General features: G+C 36.8%; 1 protein-coding gene across 1 annotated transcript in view; it reads left to right on the top strand.

The window, feature by feature from the left end:
- The first annotated feature begins 20,944 nt into the window (after positions 1–20,944).
- LOC107569368 (glial cell line-derived neurotrophic factor-like) overlaps positions 20,945–24,951 on the top strand; it is a 9,461-nt gene continuing 5,454 nt past the window's right edge. Inside the window, exons 1-2 of the mRNA XM_016255451.1 lie at positions 20,945–21,229; positions 22,283–22,495. Coding sequence (XP_016110937.1) covers positions 22,309–22,495 — 187 coding nt within the window. The 5' untranslated portion in view covers positions 20,945–21,229; positions 22,283–22,308. The remainder of the gene's footprint in view (positions 21,230–22,282; positions 22,496–24,951) is intronic.

Raw genomic sequence — 24,951 nt, 5'->3', positions numbered from 1 at the left:
ACATTTTCATAAATTTTTGCTGATATGTAAAAACATATGTAAACACACACACACACATATATATATATATATATATATAATGTGTCTTGATTTAAGAATTATTTTTATATTTGTGCTAGAAAACAAGACAAAAATACTAGAAAAGAAAATTAAGAAAATTATTTTTTGCAGTGCATTAGTGTAAAATGCGACACAAACAGTGACAAGAGAAGATCAAATGTTATGCTAATGCACTGATTTAATATTGGCGGTTCAAAGTTCTTTGAATGTCATATAAAACAAAATATGATATTGCACGATATTATGAAATTTGTGTGTTTTATGCTTACCACATTTAAAAGGTGAACAGCCTCCCAAAAAAACAGTTTTGAGAAAAAGCAGTCCTGATGAAACTGATCTTCGGTCTGGGTTCTTACAGAAGCAGGTCATACACATGGAGCCGTGAAGGAAGACAATCTGAATCAGTGTGTTGAGTGAGGGGCTCTTCCTCACATATGGAAACACTCAAAGCTTGATAAAGTTCACATGGGTGCCGGAGGATAGACACACGCGGCCTTCAGCTCATGCACTTCATGCATTCGGATTAGAAGGAGAATTTGGATTAAAGGTGCTGTATGTAATTTTATTTGACTGTACTAAAGCATACAAATACCATAATGTATTTCCAGATATTTAGGAAACGTGCTCAGTTCACATACTTGTTCTCTGAAAAATTACTCTACAGCCAGTTATTCTGCTTTGAAATGTGTGTTCCGTGTCGGAACGTCTGTTTTTGTTTTGGTCCGTGTGACTCCACCCACTGACAGTTTACCCAATAGCATTTTGACACCCCGGGTTGCCAGTTGGTGGAAAAAAAGCTAAAAAGCTTCATCATTCATATTCATTCAATATTAAATCACAGCTTACAGTGTATATGGCTCCTCACCTTCCATTGTGCGCTAGTTCCTCTTGCGCATCCTCAATCTGGCAACCCACGTGAGTGTCGAGTCTGAGGAAGAAGGGGCGGGAGAAACAATGATCTCCAGTATTTTGATCTGCAGTACCTATTTCAACCGCTAGCTGTCAACATTACATACTGCACCTTTAAGTAATGTAGGGGCGACACAGAAACAGTCTTATATGATATTGCACGATATTATGAAATTTGTGTGTTTTATGCTTACCACATTTAAAAGGTGAACAGCCTCCCAAAAAAACAGTTTTGAGAAAAAGCAGTCCTGATGAAACTGATCTTCGGTCTGGGTTCTTACAGAAGCACGTCATACACATGGAGCCGTGAAGGAAGACAATCTGAATCAGTGTGTTGAGTGAGGGGCTCTTCCTCACATATGGAAACACTCAAAGCTTGATAAAGTTCACATGGGTGCCGGAGGATAGACACACGCGCCCTTCAGCTCATGCACTTCATGCATTCGGATTAGAAGGAGAATTTGGATTAAAGGTGCTGTATGTAATTTTATTTGACTGTACTAAAGTACAGTACAGTAAAGTAAAAAATACCATAATGTATTTCCAGATATTTAGGAAACGTGCTCAGTTCACATACTTGTTCTCCGAAAAATAATGCTGCAGCCAGTTATTCTGCTTTGAAATGTGTGTCCCGTGTCGGAATGTCTGTTTTTGTTTTGGTCCGTGTGACTCCACCCACTGACAGTTTACCCAATAGCATTTTGACACCCCGGGTTGCCAGTTGGTGGAAAAAAAGCTAAAAAAGCTTCATCATTCATCTAAAAAGCTCTATGACCTGAGGAATATTAAATCACAGCTTACAGTGTACATGGCTCCTCACCTTCCATTGTGCGCTCGTTCCTCTTGCGCATCCTCAATCTGGCAACCCACGTGAGTGTCGAGTCTGAGGAAGAAGGGGCGGGAGAAACAATGATCTCCAGTATTTTGATCTGCAGTACCTATTTCAACCGCTAGCTGTCAACATTACATACTGCACCTTTAAGTAATGGAGGGGCGACACAGAAACAGTCTCTGGGACAATCATAAAAACGCTGCCCTGCTTATCAATCTCTATCACTGCTTATGCTACAAACTCAGGTTACCATAAAAACAAGTATCTGTTTGATATGCTATCAAAAAACTGATTCCCTGAACTCCAGCGGATGAACTGGAGTAATCAACTACCGTTTAACAAAGACACACCTCAACTGATATGACTAAATGCATTAGACAAACTCATTAGTCAATATTATCCTCCATGAAAAACTTTCTAAAATGCATGAATAATAGAGTTTAAGTCAATCATCACTAGTACTAGTGCTCATAGTGTTAGTGAGGATTGAAGTTGAGCATTTGTGCTCCTGACATTTCTTTTCCTTTTCTTTTCTCTTTTCATATAAAAAAGGAAGAAAACACCTAGCAACCACACAGAACCCCCTAGCAACCACCTAATAATCACCCAGAATGCCCTAGCAACTGCATCAACGCCCTGGCAAGCACACAAAAAACTTTAGCAACCACACAGAACACATAGCAAACACCTAGCAGTGTCCTGGCAACAACACACAGCACCCTAGCAACTATATATATATATATGTATATACACACACACACACATACACAATATAGACAGACAGACCGACAGACAGACAGACAGATAGATAGATAGATAGATAGATAGATAGATAGATAGATAGATAGATAACGTCTTGTTTTCTGACATTTTTTTGTATATGTATATAAAAATACCTTCAGTTGGGTAAGAAAATAATCTAGTTTTCCCTTTGAATTAAACATACATTTCTTTCTTTCATTCTTTGTTTCTTTTTTCAGAAAATATATAATATATATATTATAATTATTACAACCACAAAGAACACCCTAGTAACTGCATACCAATGTCCTGGAAACCACACAGTACACCACTGCAACCACATAGCAACGCCCTGGCAACAACACAAAACATCATAGCAACTGCATAGCAATCACCTAACAACTACTAAGAGCACCCTAGAAACACCGCATAGCAATGCCCTGGCAACCACACAGAACACTGTAGCAACTACATACCAAATGCCCTGGCAATGACACAAAACATCCTAGCAACCCCATAGCAACCATCCGAGCACTATAGTAACAGTACAGCAATGTGTAAATAAATGCATATAAATATTCTTTATATATATATATATATATATATATATATATATATATATGCTCTTTCTTTCATTTTTTCTTACTGGAAACCACACAGAACACCATAGAAACCACATAGCAGCCACCTAACAATCACCTAGAACACCCTGGCAACTACCTAGCAACCAGATAGCAACATACTAAAAAGCACTCACTTATGAAAATCCAAAGCAGAAATCTCACAGAAGCATTACAGCAAATTTTACACAGTTAAGCACCGCTTGTACAAACAGCACAGAATGTAAAAATCTAGTGTAAAATATAGGTTCCACATGTTGAGTCTGTTCTTAAACGAATGGTTGTGAAATTGTGTGTCCAAATATTTACTCAAACATAAGTCTAAGAGGATTACGAGTCCATTTCTCCAGCTCAAAGCCGAGCCACAGTCCTGGCAGTGTTCCACATCTGATGGGACTTTAAATAGCAGCGGTGGATCATTCACACCGTCTGTAAGAGAGCTGGAACACGGCCAACCTGGAAACAGCTTTATTCTTCATTTCCTCTGACCTTGGCATGTAAATTACATTTTTATATCCTAACAACACTCAATGTCAAGGCCAGAGATGCAGACAGAGCTCCGTTTCAATCATTTAGAGCTAATTATCAACATGATCAACAGTACAAGTTTGTTTTTGCTGCTGTGTGATTATCATCACATTATAGGCTTTGAGTATCATCACATGAGGGTTCAAGGACCGATTTTGGCATTGAAATACAGCTATAAAAATGGAAGTAATGGTACTTCCATTACTCCATTACTTCTCATATTACCAATGTGAAGCAATCAAACGTTGCTTTCCTCCAGAAAACACAAACACCATAATCATTAACCTCTTATCCAGCCAAAATTATCTGAGAGTAGAACATATGCTGTTTATATTCAGTCTAATTGCGCTGCTATCTTTAGATTATACAGTCTTAATTATTAGTAATGGCCGGTCATTGTGTTGAGGAGCTAGAATAACAGTAAGGTAACGGATAGCTTCCAGAACATGTGTAGGCGGGCCAAGCACCACAAAGAGCGACTGACGGTTTTAATAGGATCTGTGGCTGCACTGCTTTGATGCTGCTGCTGGTTTATACACTGGGTGGAGGTCCTCGCTTGAGCGTCACCTTTACGCCATATGTCATTGATACCGTACTCCATTATGACAGCGACGCTATATACACATGTAGATAATGCTGTACAGCCTCACCTGAGAAGCTGAGTGATGTTCACAAGACCTCAGGCACGTGAAAAACAACGCTTTCTGAAAAAAGAGTGCAAAACTGAGTGCCTATGCTATGTGGTTGCTATACAGTAGCTAGGGTGTTCTATGCAGTTGCCAGCATGTTGCTAAGCAGTTGATAGGAAGTTGTTAGGGTGATCTGCATGTTTTCCAGGGCGTTGCGATACAGCTGCTAGGGTGTTCTACTGTAGGTGGTTGCTATAAAGTTGCTAGGGTGTTCTATACGGCTGCCAGGGTGTTGCTAAGCAGTTGCTAGGAAGCTGTTAGGGTGATCTGCATGTTTTCCAGGGCGTTGCGATACAGCTGTTGGGGTGTTCTTGGTGGTAGCTTTATAGTTGCTAAGGTGTTCTACTGTAGGTTGTTGCTATCAGTTGCTAGGGTGCTCCGTGTGGTTGCCAGGGTGTTGCTAGGCATTTGCTAGGAAGCTGTTAGGGTGATCTGCATGTTTTCCAGGGCGTTGCGATACAGCTGTTGGGGTGTTCTTGGTGGTAGCTTTATAGTTGCTAAGGTGTTCTACTGTAGGTTGTTGCTATCAGTTGCTAGGGTGCTCCGTGTGGTTGCCAGGGTGTTGCTATGCGGTTGCTGGGAAGTTGTTAAGGCATTCTGTGTGCTTTCCAGGGCATTGTTATACAGTTGCTAGGGTGTTCTATGCGGCTGCCAGGGTGCTGCTATTCAGTTGCTAGGAAGTTGTTAACGTGATCTGCATGTTTTCCAGTGCGTTGCAATACAGCTGTTAGGGTTTTCTACTGTAGGTGGTTGCTATACAGTTGCTAGGGTGTTCTGTATGGTTTCCAGGGCATTACTGCGTGTTCCATATCAACTTTATGTAAAGCGGGCTTGGGTTCTTGAAAGGCACTATATAAATAAAAATGTATTATTATTGTTAGTATTGCTATACAGTTACTAGGGTGTTATAGGTGGTTGCTTTTGTGTTCAACAGAAGAAAGAAACTCATACAGGTTTAGACCAATGTGAGGATGAATAAGTTATGTCCGAACTTAAATTTTTTTCTGTGAACTATCCCTTTCAGGCATCCGGTCTGAAAAAATGGAGGTATGAACATAGAAATTGTCTCCCTCAATCTTTTCTTTGCCACTGTTTCATGTTTTGGACCAACTAGAAGCATTGGTGACCTTGAGAAGCCTCGACTCGACACCATGATTTCTGAGAGGATTTCACAACCAAACATGATCCACTGGTGTCCAGCAGACCAGCTGCTGTGGCTCCTGAGAGCCACATAATATCCTGTGGATATAGAGTGACACGGATCCAGTGTGTGGCTTAACTCTGGCCTCTTTGATCCTCCTGCTGCAGGTGCTGCCAACTCTGCGCGCTCTATGCTTGCTTCGCTGCAACCTGCGGCCGCTGCCGGATTAGCTCGGGACCTGGAGGAATTGGAGGCCGAAACCGGATCCACTTCGGGCTCAGATCAATTCATGGGTCCTCAAGCCCCGTCAGCGCTAAACATCCCCGGCACTTCCTCCTCCAATTAGAGCAACCTTGTTACATGCAAGTCAAGGCTAAGTCCGTGTACTCCATGTTTTTAGCGTGCCAGTGGGCCGTACTGAATGTTAGAGGTTAGCATCAAAATAGCACTCAGGAAATATGAACAGTACATGAGAAGCCAAGGACGATAAGAACATCAACATCAGGTTGAAACTGGAGTTCAAAATTTGGGCAAACAATTACAAATATCGTACAAGTTTCAGAACAACAAACTCACACTTGTATGATATTTATAATTGTTTGCCAGGTACAACCCAAAATTGTCAACTCTTGAATTTCAGTTTCAGACTGGGGGTTAAACTGGGTTGCCCTCATTCCCAAATGAAAATTAACAAATGAACAAAACAAAAAAAATCAAGTTATTTGCAAAAAAAAAAATTCAGAAAGGAAAAAAAAAAAAAAAAAAATTCAGAAATGTCAAGTTATTCGCAAAAAAAACAACAACTAAATTCCGCAAGGATAAGTTATTTGCAATAATGGTCAGGTTTATATAAAGGTCAGGTTTTTGCAACAAAAAAAAAAAAGTCATGTTATTTGCAAAAAAAAAAAAAAATCAAGCATTGTCAAAAAAAGAAAATAAAAAAAAACGGCAAAATAAGTTGGGTTATTTGACCTTTATTAACATTTTCCACCAAACTTCACGCTGCCAAAACTACCTTCTTCCATAACAAGATCAACAGAGCATCAGACACAAGCAAACTCTTCAAAACATTCAATACTCTCTTTTGTCCCCCTCCGCTACCTCCCACCACCTCTTTAACTACTGACGATTTTCAATAGTAATAACCCCACTGCTTAAAAAACCTACACTAGACACCTCAGTTGTTGAAAGCTACAGGCCCGTGTCTCTCCTCCCTTTCATAGCAAAATCACTTGAACACATTGTTTTTAACCAAGTGCCTTCCTTCCTCTCACAGAACAACCAGCTGGACAATAACCAATCTGGATTGACAGCCTTGCTAAGTCAGTCATTGAAGCACTACGGAGTGCAAGAGCTGCGTCCAAAACTTAAGTTCTCGTTCTGCTAGATCTATCTGCTGCATTCAACACTGTTAATCATTAAATCCTTCTGTCCACCCTCTCGTCGCAGGGCATCACCAGAACTGCACTCCACTGGTTTGAGTCTTACCTCACAGATAGGTTATTCAGGGTGGCTTGGGGAGAGGTCTCCAAATCACATCACCTAAGCACTGGGGTTCCTCAGGGATCAGTTCTTGAGCCCCTCCTCTTCTCTAATAATAGATAGCACGCAGCTCTATCTCTCATTTCAACCAGATGATCCAACTGTACCTGCTCGGATCTCAGACTGGTGCTCAGTACAGCACCAGTTTACCATCCAAATGGGCTCATCAACGATAATCCCATCGAGCTTGGACAGAAATCTTGGGGTGATCCTTGATGATCAGCTGACCTTTAAAGATCACATTGCATAAACAGCACGATCATGCAGGTTTGCACCACACAACATCAGGAAAATCAGACCCTTCCTAACAGAGCATGCAACACAGCTTCTCCTCCAGGCCCTTGTCATTTCTAGGCTGGACTATTGCAATTCTCTTCTGGCTGGACTTCCAACATGTGCAATCAGACCTGCACTCAGAATGCAGCAGCCAGTTTTGTTTTCAATGAACCCAAGAGAGCCCATGTCACACCGCTTCTCATCTCTCTGCACTGACTTCCAATCACGGCTCGCATCGAGTTCAAGACTGTGATGCTTGCCTACAGAACTGCCACTGGCTCCGCACCCTCCTACCTCTGCTCTCTCTTACGATCCTACATCCCCTCCAGAACCCTGTGGTCGGTAAACAAGTGTCGGCTCGTGGTCCCATCACAGAGAGGCACAAAATCACTCAAGTTTCTTTCACTGTACCCTGTTAGTGGAATGATCTAACTCCATCCCAACAGCCGAATCCCTCACAATCGTCAAGAAACAACTGAAAACTCACCTCTTCCGTGAGTATCTAACTGCCTTCTCATAATAATAATAATAAAAAAATCTATGCCTTCACATTTTCTGTTCTCTTATTATCCTCCTGTCCTAGCTTTTTACTATTTTGAATGATGACTGAAACCTTGTATAACAGGCACTTTTCTTGTTTATTGCCATCTTATTATAAATTGCTTGTTGTATTCCTCAACTGTAAGTCGCTTGGGATAAAAGCATCTGCCAAATGAATAAATAATAAATGTAAGTTCTAAATTCAAAAATAGATGAAGACATTGGCAAAACCCCCCCAAAAAGATCATGTTTTTGTTTTTAAAATGTATATTCAAAAAGTTAGCAAAATAAGCAAAAAATTGTTTGCAGAAAAAGCCCCATCCATGTGCAATGTAGTAATCTGGAATGTCAGCAGATCTCGCTGAGCACCAGTCCTCTTCTGGAGCGGCCAACACACCCCTGCGGGAGCCGTCATGAGCAGCAGCTGGTGCAGCTCAAAGCTCACAGGTACCATAACAAAGTGCTGGCATGTTATGAGTTCATGTCTGCTGGAGTCACAAAGGGTTGCAAACACAATCAGGCCTGACCGCAGAGAGCGGCTGACCCTACTGACGTGCCATCCGGGGCTTATGCAGACGGCGCAGGGCCTGTGAACCAGCACTTACTCGACCGCAGTGCGTCTGTCTTGTGCAAACCCACTGACAGGAATGAAACGCTTGGGAGCTGCTCCCTTGAATTCCCTGCATCATTCCTAAATTGGTTATGCAGGCCGTCGGACATCAGGACTCCTGTAAGCATTCAGCGTCCTGGAGATCCACCAACACTGATCTACTGCATTAAATAGCAGCAGAACTTCACAAGAGCTGCCGAAGAGCAAAACAGGACGCTGGGTCCACATCTCTCATGAAGCAGAGGAGCTTTCTCCATGATGCATTCAAGTCAAAGCAAGCTGTAAGAAAGAAACCACAAATTTGACCCTGGAGCACAAAAGCAGTGTTAAGTCGCTGGGGTATATTTGTAGCAATAGCCAAAAATACATTGTATGGGTCAAAATGATAGATTTTTCTTTTATGCCAAAAATCATTAGGATATTAAGTAAAGATCATGTTAAAGAAATTTTGTAAATGTCCTACCGTAAATATTTCAAAACTTAATGTTTGATTAGTACTATGCAATGCTAAGAACTTCATTTGGACAACTTTAAAGATGATTTTCTCAATATTTAGATTTTTTTGCACCCTCAGATTCCAGATTTTCAAATAGTTGTATCTCAGCCAAATATTGTCCGATCCTAACAAACCATACATCAATGGAAGGCTTATTTATTCAGCTTTCAGATGATGTATAAATCAGAATTTCGAAAAATTTACCCTTATGACTGGTTTTGTGATCCAGGGTCACAAATGAGATTTCTATAATATATTAACAATGGAATTAAATGGAGATAAAGAGCAAGTCTCCTGCTTCTCAGATGTTTCTCATGAGAATAAGAGTTTCAGAAGAGATTCAGAACATACCAAAGACTGCAAAAAAACAAACAAAAAAAAATCTAAAAGGTTGAGCTATTAAAGCTATGCAAATAAATAAATAAATAAATAAAAACAAAAAGGCCAAGTCAGTTGTAAAAAAAAAAAAAAAAATCAAGTTACTTGCAAATTATTTGCAAACATTTTTTAAAAAAAAGAACAGAAAACTTCAGAACGGTCAAGTTATAAAATAAAATGTAAAAAGATCAAGTCGTTTGTAAAAACCTTATAATTAAAAAAGATCCAGTCATTTGCAAAAATCTAAATAAAAAACCGTCAAGTTATGTGGGAAAAAAAATTTAATTCAAAAACATCAATTCACTTTTAAACATTTTAATTCAGAAAAGTCAAGTTTTTTTCAAAAAAATCTGAAAGGTCAAATTATTTACAAAAACAAATTAGAAAGATCAAGTTATTTGCAAAACAAATTACATTCAGAAGGGTAAAGTTATTTAAAAAAAGAAGTTAAATTCAGAAAGGTCAAAATTATTTGCAAAAAAAAAAAGTTACATTCAGAAAGGTCAAGTTATTTGTAAAAAAAAAAAAAAATTCTAAAAGGTCAAATCGTAAAAAAAATCAAGTTTCAAGAGCTTTGCTTTCACGTCAAAACAACCTGTAAGAAAGTAAAGAAATCACAAAAGAGATCTCATTAATATTTCAACAATGAGATTAAATGGAGTGCAAGTTGCCTGATTCTTAGATGTTTCTCCTGAGAATAAAAGTTTCAGAAGAGATTCAGAAGATACCAAAGTCTGCAATCAAAAGTCAGAAATCTCAAACATTTCCCGTCAAATGATCCGAGCTGCTCCACATTCATTTTACAGCTCCTAACTCTTACTGTATGACAACTATTGACTCATTTGCGTCTATTTTTATTTCAGGAATTTCAAGAAACATCTCAGGCAAAGTTGATACTTCAATGACTAATAACTTATTAAATCTCCTGATCAATGAAAGAGAAGAGCAATAACATGTTCCTCTGGGTTACAATATTGACTCAATTTCACCTGAACCGCTCCATTCCAGAAGAAACTTTCTTTCATCATCAGCTGACAGGCCTTTCATTGGCTTGGCTTTTGGACTTCTGCGGTAAAAATAGAAAGGCAAACTGCCATTAATTCGACACACAACCCTGGATACTGTCCTTCTATGGTGATGAAAGTCCAAACATATCTTTGCTCTTTAACTTTATTCATTTCTTATCTGCGTTTATCAGCTGAAGCAGCACACCCAGAGTATCTGACATGGGCAGATCCATGACAGCGTGGCCATTGACTCGCCAGCAGATCAACACACGCCTGCGTGATGATAGTAACACGGATGATGACATAATTTCCACCTGCACAGGTAACACAGGTGGTCAGTATCCTGCGAAGAGAGCAGGAAAGAACAAGAAACATGTCAACTAAACTATGAACACATACAAGATAACAGTAATTATCAAGTCAACAAAATGTGTTTACCTGCAGAATTTACACGCTAATCCCAACCGTTTAGTGAAATAAAATAGAAACACTGTTAGTAGAGGTCAAAATCACAGTGTCCAAAAGTAACCTGTCCTAGATTGTTTAATAGCCTCATCCACAATTCATGCAAGATGTGTTCAATATTACTAGCACTTAAAATTTTAGTGATTTGACCTAACCTCTAAAACTAAGTACTAAGTACAAAGAAAAACATTTGTAGGATTGTAGGATTTACAAATAATGACACAGAAACAGCAAGTAACACATTGAATTACCAGTTGACTGATTATATTAAGAGCTGCAAAAAATTAAATCCTGATTAAGTTTTCGAAACTGTTGTAACTGTTGGCATTTTCTAATAAAATACTCACTAGTTTGCATACATTTCCAGAAAATAAATCTGAACACTGGATAAAGCCAGGTTTAAAATTCTTGTTCCTTTTTGTTGACACATTAGAGTTAAATGTTTTTATAGAAGGGATTTTGGATTTCTCTTTTTATAACTCCATAAATCAGAAAATACTGTTAACAGTCAGGAAAGAATACATTTTCCCCATGTTTTTAGGAAAAACAGTTATATAAACCGTGAGAATGATTTATGAACAAACCCCTCAGTAAAATCCTTCAGAATATAGACAAGAATAAAACTGTAAGTTTTGGTGTATGTAAGTTCTGGTGAAGTGAAGAAAAAACTCATTCTGAGATATGTCCTTAAAGATATGTATTTTAATTGAAATCGCCAACACAAATAGATAAACTGCAATAATGAAATCAAGTGAATGATATATGAACAAACCCCTCAGTAAAATCCTTCAGAATATAGACAAGAATAAAACTGTAAGTTTTGGTGTACACTGTAAAAAACAAATCTGTGACATTTACGGTAAAATACCGGCAGCTGTGGTTGCCAGAACTTCACCGTTAAATTTACCAACCGTTACAGAATTAACTTAAATTCACAATAAAAAAAACCTATTTCATTAACTGATGTAATGTTAATAAACTAGCATATTGAAGTACTAATATCTGTTTTGAACAATTGTAATACTGATAATCACCAAAAACAGGTGGTGTCCAGAAGAAACTTTCTTTCATCATCAGCTGACAGGCCTTTCATTGGCTTGGCTTTTGGACTTCTGCGGTAAAAATAGAAAGGCAAACTGCCATTAATTCGACACACAACCCTGGATACTGTCCTTCTATGGTGATGAAAGTCCAAACATATCTTTGCTCTTTAACTTTATTCATTTCTTATCTGCGTTTATCAGCTGAAGCAGCACACCCAGAGTATCTGACATGGGCAGATCCATGACAGCGTGGCCATTGACTCGCCAGCAGATCAACACACGCCTGCGTGATGATAGTAACACGGATGATGACATAATTTCCACCTGCACAGGTAACACAGGTGGTCAGTATCCTGCGAAGAGAGCAGGAAAGAACAAGAAACATGTCAACTAAACTATGAACACATACAAGATAACAGTAATTATCAAGTCAACAAAATGTGTTTACCTGCAGAATTTACACGCTAATCCCAACCGTTTAGTGAAATAAAATAGAAACACTGTTAGTAGAGGTCAAAATCACAGTGTCCAAAAGTAACCTGTCCTAGATTGTTTAATAGCCTCATCCACAATTCATGCAAGATGTGTTCAATATTACTAGCACTTAAAATTTTAGTGATTTGACCTAACCTCTAAAACTAAGTACTAAGTACAAAGAAAAAGGATTGTAGGATTGTAGGATTTACAAATAATGACACAGAAACAGCAAGTAACACATTGAATTACCAGTTGACTGATTATATTCAAAAAATTAAAAAATTAAATCCTGATTAAGTTTTCGAAACTGTTGTAACTGTTGGCATTTTCTAATAAAATACTCACTAGTTTGCATACATTTCCAGAAAATAAATCTGAACACTGGATAAAGCCAGGTTTAAAATTCTTGTTCCTTTTTGTTGACACATTAGAGTTAAATGTTTTTATAGAAGGGATTTTGGATTTCTCTTTTTATAACTCCATAAATCAGAAAATACTGTTAACAGTCAGGAAAGAATACATTTTCCCCATGTTTTTAGGAAAAACAGTTATATAAACCGTGAGAATGATTTATGAACAAACCCCTCAGTAAAATCCTTCAGAATATAGACAAGAATAAAACTGTAAGTTTTGGTGTATGTAAGTTCTGGTGAAGTGAAGAAAAAACTCATTCTGAGATATGTCCTTAAAGATATGTATTTTAATTGAAATCGCCAACACAAATAGATAAACTGCAATAATGAAATCAAGTGAATGATATATGAACAAACCCCTCAGTAAAATCCTTCAGAATATAGACAAGAATAAAACTGTAAGTTTTGGTGTACACTGTAAAAAACAAATCTGTGACATTTACGGTAAAATACCGGCAGCTGTGGTTGCCAGAACTTCACCGTTAAATTTACCAACCGTTACAGAATTAACTTAAATTCACAATAAAAAAAACCTATTTCATTAACTGATGTAATGTTAATAAACTAGCATATTGAAGTACTAATATCTGTTTTGAACAATTGTAATACTGATAATCACCTTAAATAATAACATATATAGAAGGTGCACAGTGTCATTCACAAAAACACTAAACACCATCATGGTAACACACATGATGCTGAAATAAAGCAATAAACATTAATTTAACAACATTAGATGTAAGATAAAAACCCTAATGTACACAACTGATAAGAAAAAACTAAGAAACATTTATTTCAACGAAAAAACTTAAAATATGAAGTGTCATGCAGGGAATTCTGGGAGTGTCAATTTATGGGTTTTCGCTGTAAATTATAAATTACTTTTTCTTTTTCACTTCCAAAACCCGTAATTTTAACAGTATTTTACTGTAAAATTACATTAAATATAATTAGTTATTCACCATATATAGTATGGAAACTTACTGATAACCAATTAACAGGTTTTTACTGTAGCATTTTTACAGTCGTTTACTGTTAAAATCACAATAATTTTTTTTACAGTGTATGTACGTTCTGGTGAAGTGAAGAAAAAACTAATTCTGAGAAAACGGCCCTTAAAGATATGTATTTTAATTGAAATCGCCAACACAAATAGATAAACTGCAATAATGAAATCAAGTGAATGATATATGAACAAACCCCTCAGTACAATCCTTCAGAATATAGAAAGGAATAAAATTGTAAGTTTTGGTTTATGTAAGTACTGCTGAAGTGAACAAAAAAACGAATTCTGAGAAAACGGCCCTTAAAGATATGCATTTTAAATGAAATCGCAGACACAAATAGATAAACTGCAATTATGAAATCAAGTGAATGATATATGAACAAACACCTCAGTAAAACCTTCAGAATATACATATGAATGAAACTTTAAGTTTTGGTGTATGTACAGATGCATCTCAATAAATTAGAATGTCGTGGAAAAGTTCATTTATTTCAGTAATTCAACTCAAATTGTGAAACTCATGTATTAAATAAATTCAATGCACACAGACTGAAGTAGTTTAAGTCTTTGGTTCTTTTAATTGTGATGATTTTGGCTCACATTTAACAAAAACCCACCAATTCACTATCTCAACAAATTAGAATACTTCATGAGACCAATAAAAAACAGTTTTAGTGAATTGTTGGCCTTCTGGAAAGTATGTTCATGTACTGTACATGTACTCAATATTTGGTAGGGGCTCCTTTTGCTTTAATTACTGCCTCAGTGCGGCGTGGCATGGAGGTGATCAGTTTGTGGCACTGCTGAGGTGGTATGGAAGCCCAGGTTTCTTTGACAGTGGCCTTCAGCTCATCGGCATTGTTGGGTATGGTGTCTCTCATCTTCCTCTTGACAATACCCCAATTCTATTTTTCCAAGAGTAGAATATCCGTCTAATTATGCTACAAAATAAGATTTTGCTTGACAATCCTCATGAGGCTGCGGTTCTCTCGGTTGGTTGTGCATCTTTTTCTTCCACACTTTTTCCTTCCACTCAACTTTCTGTTAACATGCTTGGATACAGCGCTCTGTGAACAGCCAGCTTCTTTGGCAATGAATGTTTGTGGCTTACCCTCCTTGTGAAGGGTGTCAATGATTGTCTTCTGGACAACTGTCAGATCAGCAGTCTTCCCCATGATTGTGTAGCCTAGTGAACCAAACTGAGAGACCATTTTGAAGGCTCAGGAAACCTTTGCAGGTGTTTTGAGTTGATTAGCTGATTGGCATGTCACCATATTCTAATTTGTTGAGATAGTGAATTGGTGGGTTTTTGTGAAATGTGAGCCAAAATCATCACAATTAAAAGAACAAAAGACTTAAACTACTTCCGTCTGTGTGCATTGAATTGATTTAATACACGAGTTTCACAATTTGAGTTGAATTACTGAAATAAATGAACTTTTCCACAACATTCTAATTTATTGAGATGCACCTGTAAGTGCTACTGAAGTGGAGAAAAAACTAATTTAGAGAAAACGTCCTTTAAAGATATGTATTGTAATTGAATCTACAGACGCAATTAGATAAAGTACAATAAAATAAACACTTTAAACTCTGAAACAACATGTTATGAAAAGCCAAATATCTCAAAATTGAGAACAATATTTTGCCTTGCCTTAAATGTTAAAATTTAAAAACTAAAATTGTATTTCCTTTTAAAATGTACTCCATTAACTTTTGTTTTATTTATAGCTAAGAAATATAATTTTTTACAGTGCCTTAAACTTTAGCATGTAACTCGTCCTTCGCCATTTGTCATCAAAATAAAGTTTGATTAGATGCAATAAATTCAGTATAGAAAATTCATAATAGCATTTTCTCCTGTGTTTTAAAATCTGTGTATTTATATTTCTAACCCATTAATGCACATTTATACAGTTAGATGCATTTTATTATATGCATTAAGCAGTACACTCTTAAAAATAAAGGTGCTTCAAAAGGTTCTTCAAGCGATGCCATAGAAGAACCATTTTTGGTTCCACAAAGAAGCATTCAGTCAAAGGTTCTTTAAAGAACCATCTCTTTATTACCTTTTTATAATCTGAAGAACCTTCTTTCGTCCCAAATAACCTTTTGTGAAACAGAAAGGTTCTTCAGATGTTAAAGGTTCTTTATGGAACCATTTAGACAAAAAGGTTCTTCTATGGCATCGTGAAGCACCTTTATTTTTAAGAGTGTAGTGCAATTTTTGTGTTTTGCAACCCACTATTTGTGACCTACAAAATATCACGTGTCCAAGCATTTGCAAACAATAACGACTGGATGCCACATCAGCAGAAGCAGATGAAATGCCGCCAGGTTTGCAAACACATCTAATGAAAAGTGGAATGAAGGTCACATGACTCACAATAACACAGACAGTATTGTTCGATTCAAAAACTTTGAAAGACTTGCAATTATGCATGTAAACACATCTTATGCGAGACATTACTGGGTCGGTCATCATCAGTGTGTACTTTGGTACCTCACCAACAAGGCAGATGTTATCGTTGGCGTTCTGCAATAACATTTATTTTATCTAATTGTTTACTGTGTTGAGTTGTGGTGAGCGCAGCTTTTCTCAATCAGGGAAACACCCATCTCAAGCAGTGGCAGTCTGATCTTTGTTCCCTGCACCTTTATGTCTGTAATTCAATTATCCTGAGCATTTCATCCAGTCAGTGATCTCTGATTACCCACGCATGTTTTTCACATTGTCATTAATGTGTTTGACATTCGAGCTAAACTGCGGCTCGGTTTCAAAACCAAGTGAGCTGCTTCACCGTCTACATGGGCACTGGAAATAGTGCGTGATTTTGATCATCTAATAAGCATAAAAAATACACAGCACACAAAAATAGTGAGCAAAATACAACATTTCTAATCATGTTGCAACTATGATGTATTTTAAAATGCTGCCTTATGTTTTGCAACAGAGCCTGTGTTACAAATTCAGTGTTTGATGCAACAAATGCAGAACTGATGTTTGTTTGTTTGGTTTTTAATGCCATGCCAACTTCTTTGGCTATTTTCATGGCAAAAACTATACTTGACAAAATAAATAAATAAAAATGCATTGCATCCAAACTGATAATGCACATGTGCATAGATTATTTCAATATATTATTTATATACTTTTAATTTGTACTTTTATATTTTCTTATTTTTATTTTATTTTATATAAAGCTTTAGTAATTTTGTTGTTTATTTAGTTTTTTTTTAAAAATATGTCTATATAGTTTTTATTAATTACATTTATTTTGTATTATTTTTAATACATTATTATTTTTAATACACACATATCTTTATACAACTAGCTGAAATAAAACAAGTTTTAGTTTTTTATATTATATGATACTTCAGTTAACAAAATAAAATAAGTATTTTATATTTTATTTCAAGTAGCAAAAATGTTTTTTTTTTAGTTTTAGTTAACTAACACTAAAATGACGCAACTCTAAAAGCACCTTTTTTTCATCCTGATGTTGTATTAAAGCTAGTAGACTAGCTGTTTGCACCTCCAAGTGTCAAAATCATAGTCAATACTAGCGAAAAAGTGAGTGTCAATGCTGCGCTGTGAGAGAAAATAGATCAATGAAGCTCCTAAAGCAGGAGCACTGGGCTTATGGCCAATTATGACAAAATTACTTAAATATAACGACACTCACATATCTAAATGCAGGAGCAAGAGATCGGACTTCACTACGGAACGACGAGATCACAGTCACAGCTGAAGAACACCGGATACTCGCCGTACTTCACGAGCCGAGGCTTCACAGCATCTGCTTGCTGTCCTGCAAACATTAATGCACATTGCAATTGACAAATATGGTGTCTATTTGGACAGTTTAAGCATTTAATAGTTTCCTAGCATATTCTGAAGGCTTAAACTGTTTGCAATGGTTCAAATGTTTGTAACTATGATCTACAGGGAAACTTTGATTGGCATCATAGAACAAAACAGAAGTTTTATTTGTTAGAATGAAATGCAGTGTTCAGAAAACGCGTAAGAACAAACTGGCTGATGGGAAGAAAACCATGCCATTTCTGAGTCGGCATTATGAAAACGCTCTCAACAGAAGGTTAAAAGTGAACACGCTTTATATGCCCGTCCAAGTCCTGAATATTCAACTTAATACCCATTCAAAGATAGCATGCTGTGTCCTGCCTTTCAGGATTTGAGTGTTGAATTTAAGGGTTTGGCCCTTCGCGTATTATATGACAGATTTCTTTAGGAAATCATAATGACAACCAGTGCTTTTACCTTCACAATACACTAAATGAACAGTCTTGTAGACACCTTTGAATACACAAGACAAGAGGAAAAAAAATGGGGAAATTATTTTACATTTTCCACAAAGTTCAAACCCATTTGAGTTATTTTTGCATATCTATATAAAATTAGACTACATTGAATATTTGTATGTTTAATAAAAACAAATATGTAATCATGCTGCAGGACTTCTATAATTACATATATATATATATATATAATATTGTAAAAACAGAACACACACAAACATATATACAGGTATATATATATATATATATACTGTATATGTACACACACACAATTATAAAAGAGAAAAATTGTTTACAATTATTTTATCAGTTTTCCAACAAGTTTTATCCTCTTTTAGTTCTTTTTGCAGATTAAATTCCTGCAGTATGACTAAATATTTTTCTTTTTTAAAAGTACAAATATTCAATATAGTCTTACTGAATACGAGGGCAAAGGAACTGCATGCATAAATTGTATATATTTATACATATATACATACCTATATATACTGTATATATACAGTATATTGTAAAAACAGAACACATACACACAATTATCGTCAGTTTTTCATCCGAGTCTTCATGATTTACATGTTTTTTTCTCATTCAGATGACTTTTAAATCCCCGTGCTGTGCATGTATGTGCTTTCAGACTCATGGCAGGATGTTTAGAGAGCTTCGCTTTGTAATGCCACACAGCTTTAATTCAATTCACTTTTTCCAATTCAATTTGTTTGTATAGAGCTCTTCACAATGCAAATTGTTCCAACCAGATTTACAATGAATAGAGGCTTACAAAGTCCCTCAGGGAAGCCAAAGATGACAGTAGCAAGAAAAACTCCCTAAGATGAGACGATGAGTAGATGAGAAGGAATCTTTGGAGGGACCTAGGCTCAGCTGGGTAAACCCTCCTCCTCCTCCTCAACTATTTTATACAAAGCATACATACAAACACACACACACACACATCTGCTGTCAGTGATTCATTTATTTACATTGCTTTTTTTTTGGCAATTATTCAGTATCTTGTTGGAAAGCATGAGCGATGAATCTCTGCATCAATCCATTAAAGGAATAGTTTGCCTAAAAATTACAATTTGCTAATTACGTCCTCAACCCTCAGGCCATACAAGATGTAGATGAGTTCGTCAGGTTTGTAGAAATGTAGCATTGCATCAGTGTCTCAGCAATGGATGCTCTGCAGTGAATGGGTGCCGTCAGAATGAGAGCTGATAAAAACATCACAATAATCCACAAGTAATCCACACCACTCCAGTCCATCAGTGAACATCTGGAGAAGACAAAAGCTGACACAAATCCATCATCAAGACGTTTTTAACTCAAATACATTGAGTCTATAATCCATAATAACTCTTCCTCCAGTGAGTCAGTGTTCTGGTGTGAATCAGGAGAGAAATCTGCACAGATCAAGCAGCGTTTAAACGGCTCTAAACACATATGTGACTGGAGTTTGAGGTGAGAGACAACAGGAGATGCACCTTTTCACTGGAGGAAGCATTATTATGGATTATGGACAACAGTTTGAAGCTAAAAAAAAGTTTTCATTATGGATTAGTTTTTATGGATTTTAAAATGAATGATGGATTTTATGCACTCTTATTCTGACGGCACCCATTCACTGCAGAGCATCCATTGCTGAGACAGCGATGCAATGCTACATTTCTCCAAATCTGATGAAGACACAAACTCATCTACATCTTGGATGGCCAGCAAATGTTCATTCTTGGGTGAACTATGTTAAGATCACGTTCAGAGGATGAATGGCTTCATTGCATACCTCATAAAGTCGGTTCTGCATCTGCATGCAGAAAACATGAATAAATGTAAATGAATGAGTTCGAATGGTCATGTATGTTTACACATGAACTGCCGTGTCACATCAGAAATATTTAGGATAACGTTAGGGGTTAGATGATGTTCTCATGTTATTCAGAACGAATTCAGAGCTCCATTTATAATGACAGATGGGTTTTAAAGTCTAAACAAACTGCTGTCACTGATCCTTTGATTTAGTAAAGATGGTTTTAATAAAGACTGTATGACGCAGCTTAATCCTGTGGAATGACACACAAACACAACACTAAACTCCCTTACAAAACACTGTGGCTGTACCAGATTAATACCATGGTATTTATTACAGACCTTGCAAGGTACTTCAAGAGAATACCATGGTATTACTATGAAACACTGAAAACTCCAAAAGATGTTTACAATGGCTTTAATGAGGCTTTACACTAAATAGTTTACATTTTTTGATAGTTCTATTAGTATATTTTTTAATTTTGGGATATTTTATAAGCCATGTACCATTAAGATCAGATGGTTTAGATATTTAGAGCATCATTTTGCGTAATGGTAACCGCATAAATCCAGATTTTAGAGTAATAAAGATTTTGCGTAATGCATTTATCTTATTTCAAAAGTTGCTCGCAAACTCTTTGATTTGATTTTTATTGGTGCTGACAGACAGCTTTATTTGTGCGGTTGGAAACAGTGATGGATGGATAGATCTGAGTTGTGCGCGCATGAGAAAAATGAGGGCGGAGCCCGAGCGTCACGTCAGCGCGCTCGAACCAGTGAGCGTATTTAAACGCGCTCCGAGCTGAGTGTGCGCGTCAAACGCGTTACAGAGACGCGCGTGTGGAGCGTGAGCGCAATGTGCTGCTGACAGATATCAGACACACACCATCTGCTGTACACTTTCACCTGATCCGTGCGATATTAACAGACATTCACCTGGATTTCATCACCTGTGCGTCGCGTCTCGGAGGCAGAATGCAGCGCGCTTTAATAGACACGGGAAACTATTACAGTTAGATCTGCGTCTTCGGGATCCCGATGTCTCCATCTGAGCCGCTGCTGCTGGTTTTCTCTCTCGTTACAGAGGCGGCGCGCGGCAGCATCAGAGTATCGCGCGTCGCGTTGCGCACAGCGAGCTGAGCGGCGCGGCGCGTCAGTTGGACACTCCGGACACTTCTGCGCGCGCTTCATTGGGATCTAGCGGATAATATGTTGGGAATGGACCTGGAATCGTGATATTTTGAGGACAACGCACGGATTTTATCCTTTGGATGCTTCTTGATTTGTTGAGAATTTGGCTTTTCTGAAGCTCTGGTCTTTATGGACCCCATTTAAGGTGAGTTTCTTTCTGTATACGGACGCAAAATAGTTTTTCTTGATCTATTTTTACTGTAAATTTTCCATACACTCTTGAACATAAAGGTTCTTAACGGGCTTCTTGTTAATAATCATTCTGTCGGTATATATTCTTTGGAAATTAGTTAGACGTTTTATTGTAGGCTCCTCAGATTCTGGGTTTTATGATGCTTTTCAAGAGTGTATTGTGCTTTTATATATTAAACATACATATTGTGACTCCCGATGAAAATATAGTAAGTTACTGTATGCTTTTCAAAACATAACTTTGTAACTTCTACAAAACACTTCAAGTGCACAGAAAATAATATGGAGAAACCTTTAAGAGTTTGTGTTTACTTCACATCACTACGAGCAACTTTTGAGTTTAGTTTGACTAATTTTAATAGGTCAGTTTTTAATAATCTTAAAAAATTCATGGATTTATGCAGCTCTGATTGTGTATATATAAAGCAGAATGATGCAGTAAATATGTAAACCAAAGGATCTTATGACTATATGACTTTTCAAATATCAAAAAGCTATTAATTATGTGGAGAAACAGCAGGTTCTAATGATCAACAATTGGAGCTGTTCAGAGTAAAGTGTCATTTACTGCAATAAAGGGCTGTAAAAGTCATTGTAAACATCATTGCATTCATGAAACTGGTAGATTTTATTTGCCTTTTTTGACTCAACAGGAGTTTTGTGATCCGGAATGGGGAAAAACTCTGGCAGAAAACATGCATTTTTCTGCTCTGTAATACTGAGAGAAATCTGTTCAGCATTAACTGCCCTACAGAACACATTTAACGCAGGGCCCTCATCAGAACATTTAACTCTGCACTTTTCCGCAAGTTACAACACTTCGTTCTGAACCGTTTCCCTCTGGGAAGACTTTCAGTAGCACAGAGTACAAAACAAACAGAGTGTTCATCAAATTAACACATGGATAGTCTCTCAAAGCGTCCTTTTTTTCCATTCAAAGCCACGTTTTGTCACTCATGCATGCTGTTGTGCAGACACTCATGCTTTTACCTTTGCACCGTTGCAGCTTCCCTCAAAGGAACTGAGTCTAAAATGAAGTTATGGGACATTCTAGCCACGTGTTTGTTGCTCCTGAGCTCCGTTTCCGCACGTCCCGTCTTCCACAAGCTACAGCCATCCAAAAGAGCCGTCGTCCACAGTGAGGTACCCGCTCTGGACCCCATCATCGTCTCCCAACCTGAAACCACTAACCAAAAACAAGCCTCCATGGAGGAACAATGTAAGTCAATGAGCATGAAAATCTCAGTTACTTCAATGCACATCACAAATGAGACGTCTATGTAGTGTTAATTTGTTTTAGTTCAACTGCAATGGAAAACTGCTTTCAATTACTTGATAGATGCATGTTGAGCAATCCAGATACAGATGCACAACTGTGACAATATACTGGTCAAGAGTACAGTACGTTAAGACTGCATGACCACATGTTTTACATAACAAACCCCCATCTGTTCAACAGCATGAAAAATCTGAAACCGAAAGCGGCGTTTGGCCTTATAACACAGAGGTTGGGCTTTTAAAGTCACGTTGTTTTATAATAAACTTACTTGAGATGAACATGACATTCCTCCGCACGGCTTGTTTACATTTAACGGCAAGTTTTCCAGACAAGCTGAAGTTTTTATCTCACACGTTTTCCCGAGGAAGGTGCTGTTGTGAACACCGACAGATACTGACGTGACTGGAAAGGCATGAACTATACATTCACTGTGCATTTCAGCAGCTGTTCCAGATGTTTAATAGCGGCCTCATCTTTTACACGGTAGCCTTCTTGCATCTTGCATCGTGGGAACTTTCTAAATTAGAGTATTAACGAGTCAAACTTGGCATGTGGAACAGTTTGCACTCGACTGACCGAAAATATGCATGAATTTATTTTGAAGTTGGACCCTTCGCCAGACCCTTGCATAATGTAAGGCGTGTTGAAACTATAGTGAACAACAGACAAACACATGTTGAATTACTCAGTGACTTGTGTCTTGGGGATTCGATCCCTGCATGCATCAGTGTCTCTAGTACTCAGAATTACACCAGAATGTGTTCTTGTAATGGCAGATTGGCTGTGCAGAGAGCAGCCACTAAAAGCAGTGAACAGCATGCAGTGCACTGCAGACGTTCAGGCAAATGTTTAATCTGAAGCAAATGAAAATTAGGTTTTGAGTGCATGATTGAGATGCATCTTTCTAAATGTTTCTCTAAAAGAACACATGAGGGAAAACTATGGTTTGACATATTGAACAGACTGTACATTTAACACAACACTGATTTGCATAAAATATAAAAAAATTGATCTTCAGATCTATCTCTGAACTATATGGAAGCTTATTTCTACCACGGGATAAAGATATAAAAAAGGTAACTGAGTTTTTCTTTCACAGTTCAGATCTTTTTTTCTCCGAATTTCGAGATCTAAGCTTGCAATTCTGTTTTTCCCCCCGTTTTTTTTCTGCCGTGGTAATTGCGACTTTTTATCTCATAATTCTTACTTTTTCTCGCAAATCCAACTTTTCTTATAAGAATTGTGAGTTTATATCAACTGCAAGGTACCATCTCACAATTCTGAGTTTATATCTTGCAATTCTGAGATATAAAGTCAGAATTATGAGGTATAAAGTCAGAATTGTGAGATATAAAGTCATAATTATGAGATATAAAGTCAGAATTGAGATATAAAGTCAGAATTGTGAGTTATAAAGTCAGAATTGTGAGATATAAAGTCAGAATTGTGAGATATAAAGTCAGAATTGAGATATAAAGTCAGAATGATGAGATAAAGTCAGACTTGTGAGATATAAAGTCAGAATTGAGATATAAAGTCAGAATTGTGAGATAAAGTCAGAATTGTGAGGTATAAAGTCAGAATTGTGAGATATAAAGTCAGAATTGAGATATAAAGTCAGAATTATGAGATAAAGTCAGACTTGTGAGATATAAAGTCAGAATTGAGATATAAAGTCAGAATTGTGAGTTATAAAGTCAGAATTATGAGATAAAGTCAGAATTGTGTTATAAAGTCATAATTATGAGATATAAAGTCATAATTATGATAAAGTCAGAATTGAGAGATATTAAGTCATAATTATGAGATATAAAGTCATAATTATGAGATATAAAGTCAGAATAGTGAGATATAAAGTCAAAATTGAGATAAAAAGTCAGAATTGTGAGGTATAAAGTCAGAATTGTGAGATATAATGTCAGAATTGTGAGTTATAAAGTCAGAATTATGAGATAAAGTCAGAATTGTGAGTTATAAACTCAGAATTGAGATATAAAGTCATAATTGTGAGGTATAAAGTCAGAATTGTGAGCTATAAAGTCATAATTATGAGATATAAAGTCAGAATTGAGATATAAAGTCAGAATTATGAGATAAAGTCAGAATTGTGAGTTATAAACTCAGAATTGAGATATAAAGTCATAATTGTGAGGTATAAAGTCAGAATTGTGAGCTATAAAGTCATAATTATGAGATATAAAGTCAGAATAGTGAGATATAAAGTCAAAATTGAGATAAAAAGTCAGAATTGTGAGGTATAAAGTCAGAATTATGAGATATAAAGTCAGAATTGAGATATAAAGTCAGAATTATGAGATAAAGTCAGAATTGTGAGTTATAAACTCAGAATTGAGATATAAAGTCATAATTGTGAGGTATAAAGTCAGAATTGTGAG

This window comes from Sinocyclocheilus grahami, unplaced genomic scaffold (genome assembly GCF_001515645.1).
Source record: "Sinocyclocheilus grahami isolate Dianchi unplaced genomic scaffold, SAMN03320097.WGS_v1.1 scaffold1339.1, whole genome shotgun sequence".
Classification (NCBI taxonomy): Eukaryota; Metazoa; Chordata; class Actinopteri; order Cypriniformes; family Cyprinidae; genus Sinocyclocheilus; species Sinocyclocheilus grahami.
This window is presented reverse-complemented; position numbering and strand designations above follow the sequence as displayed.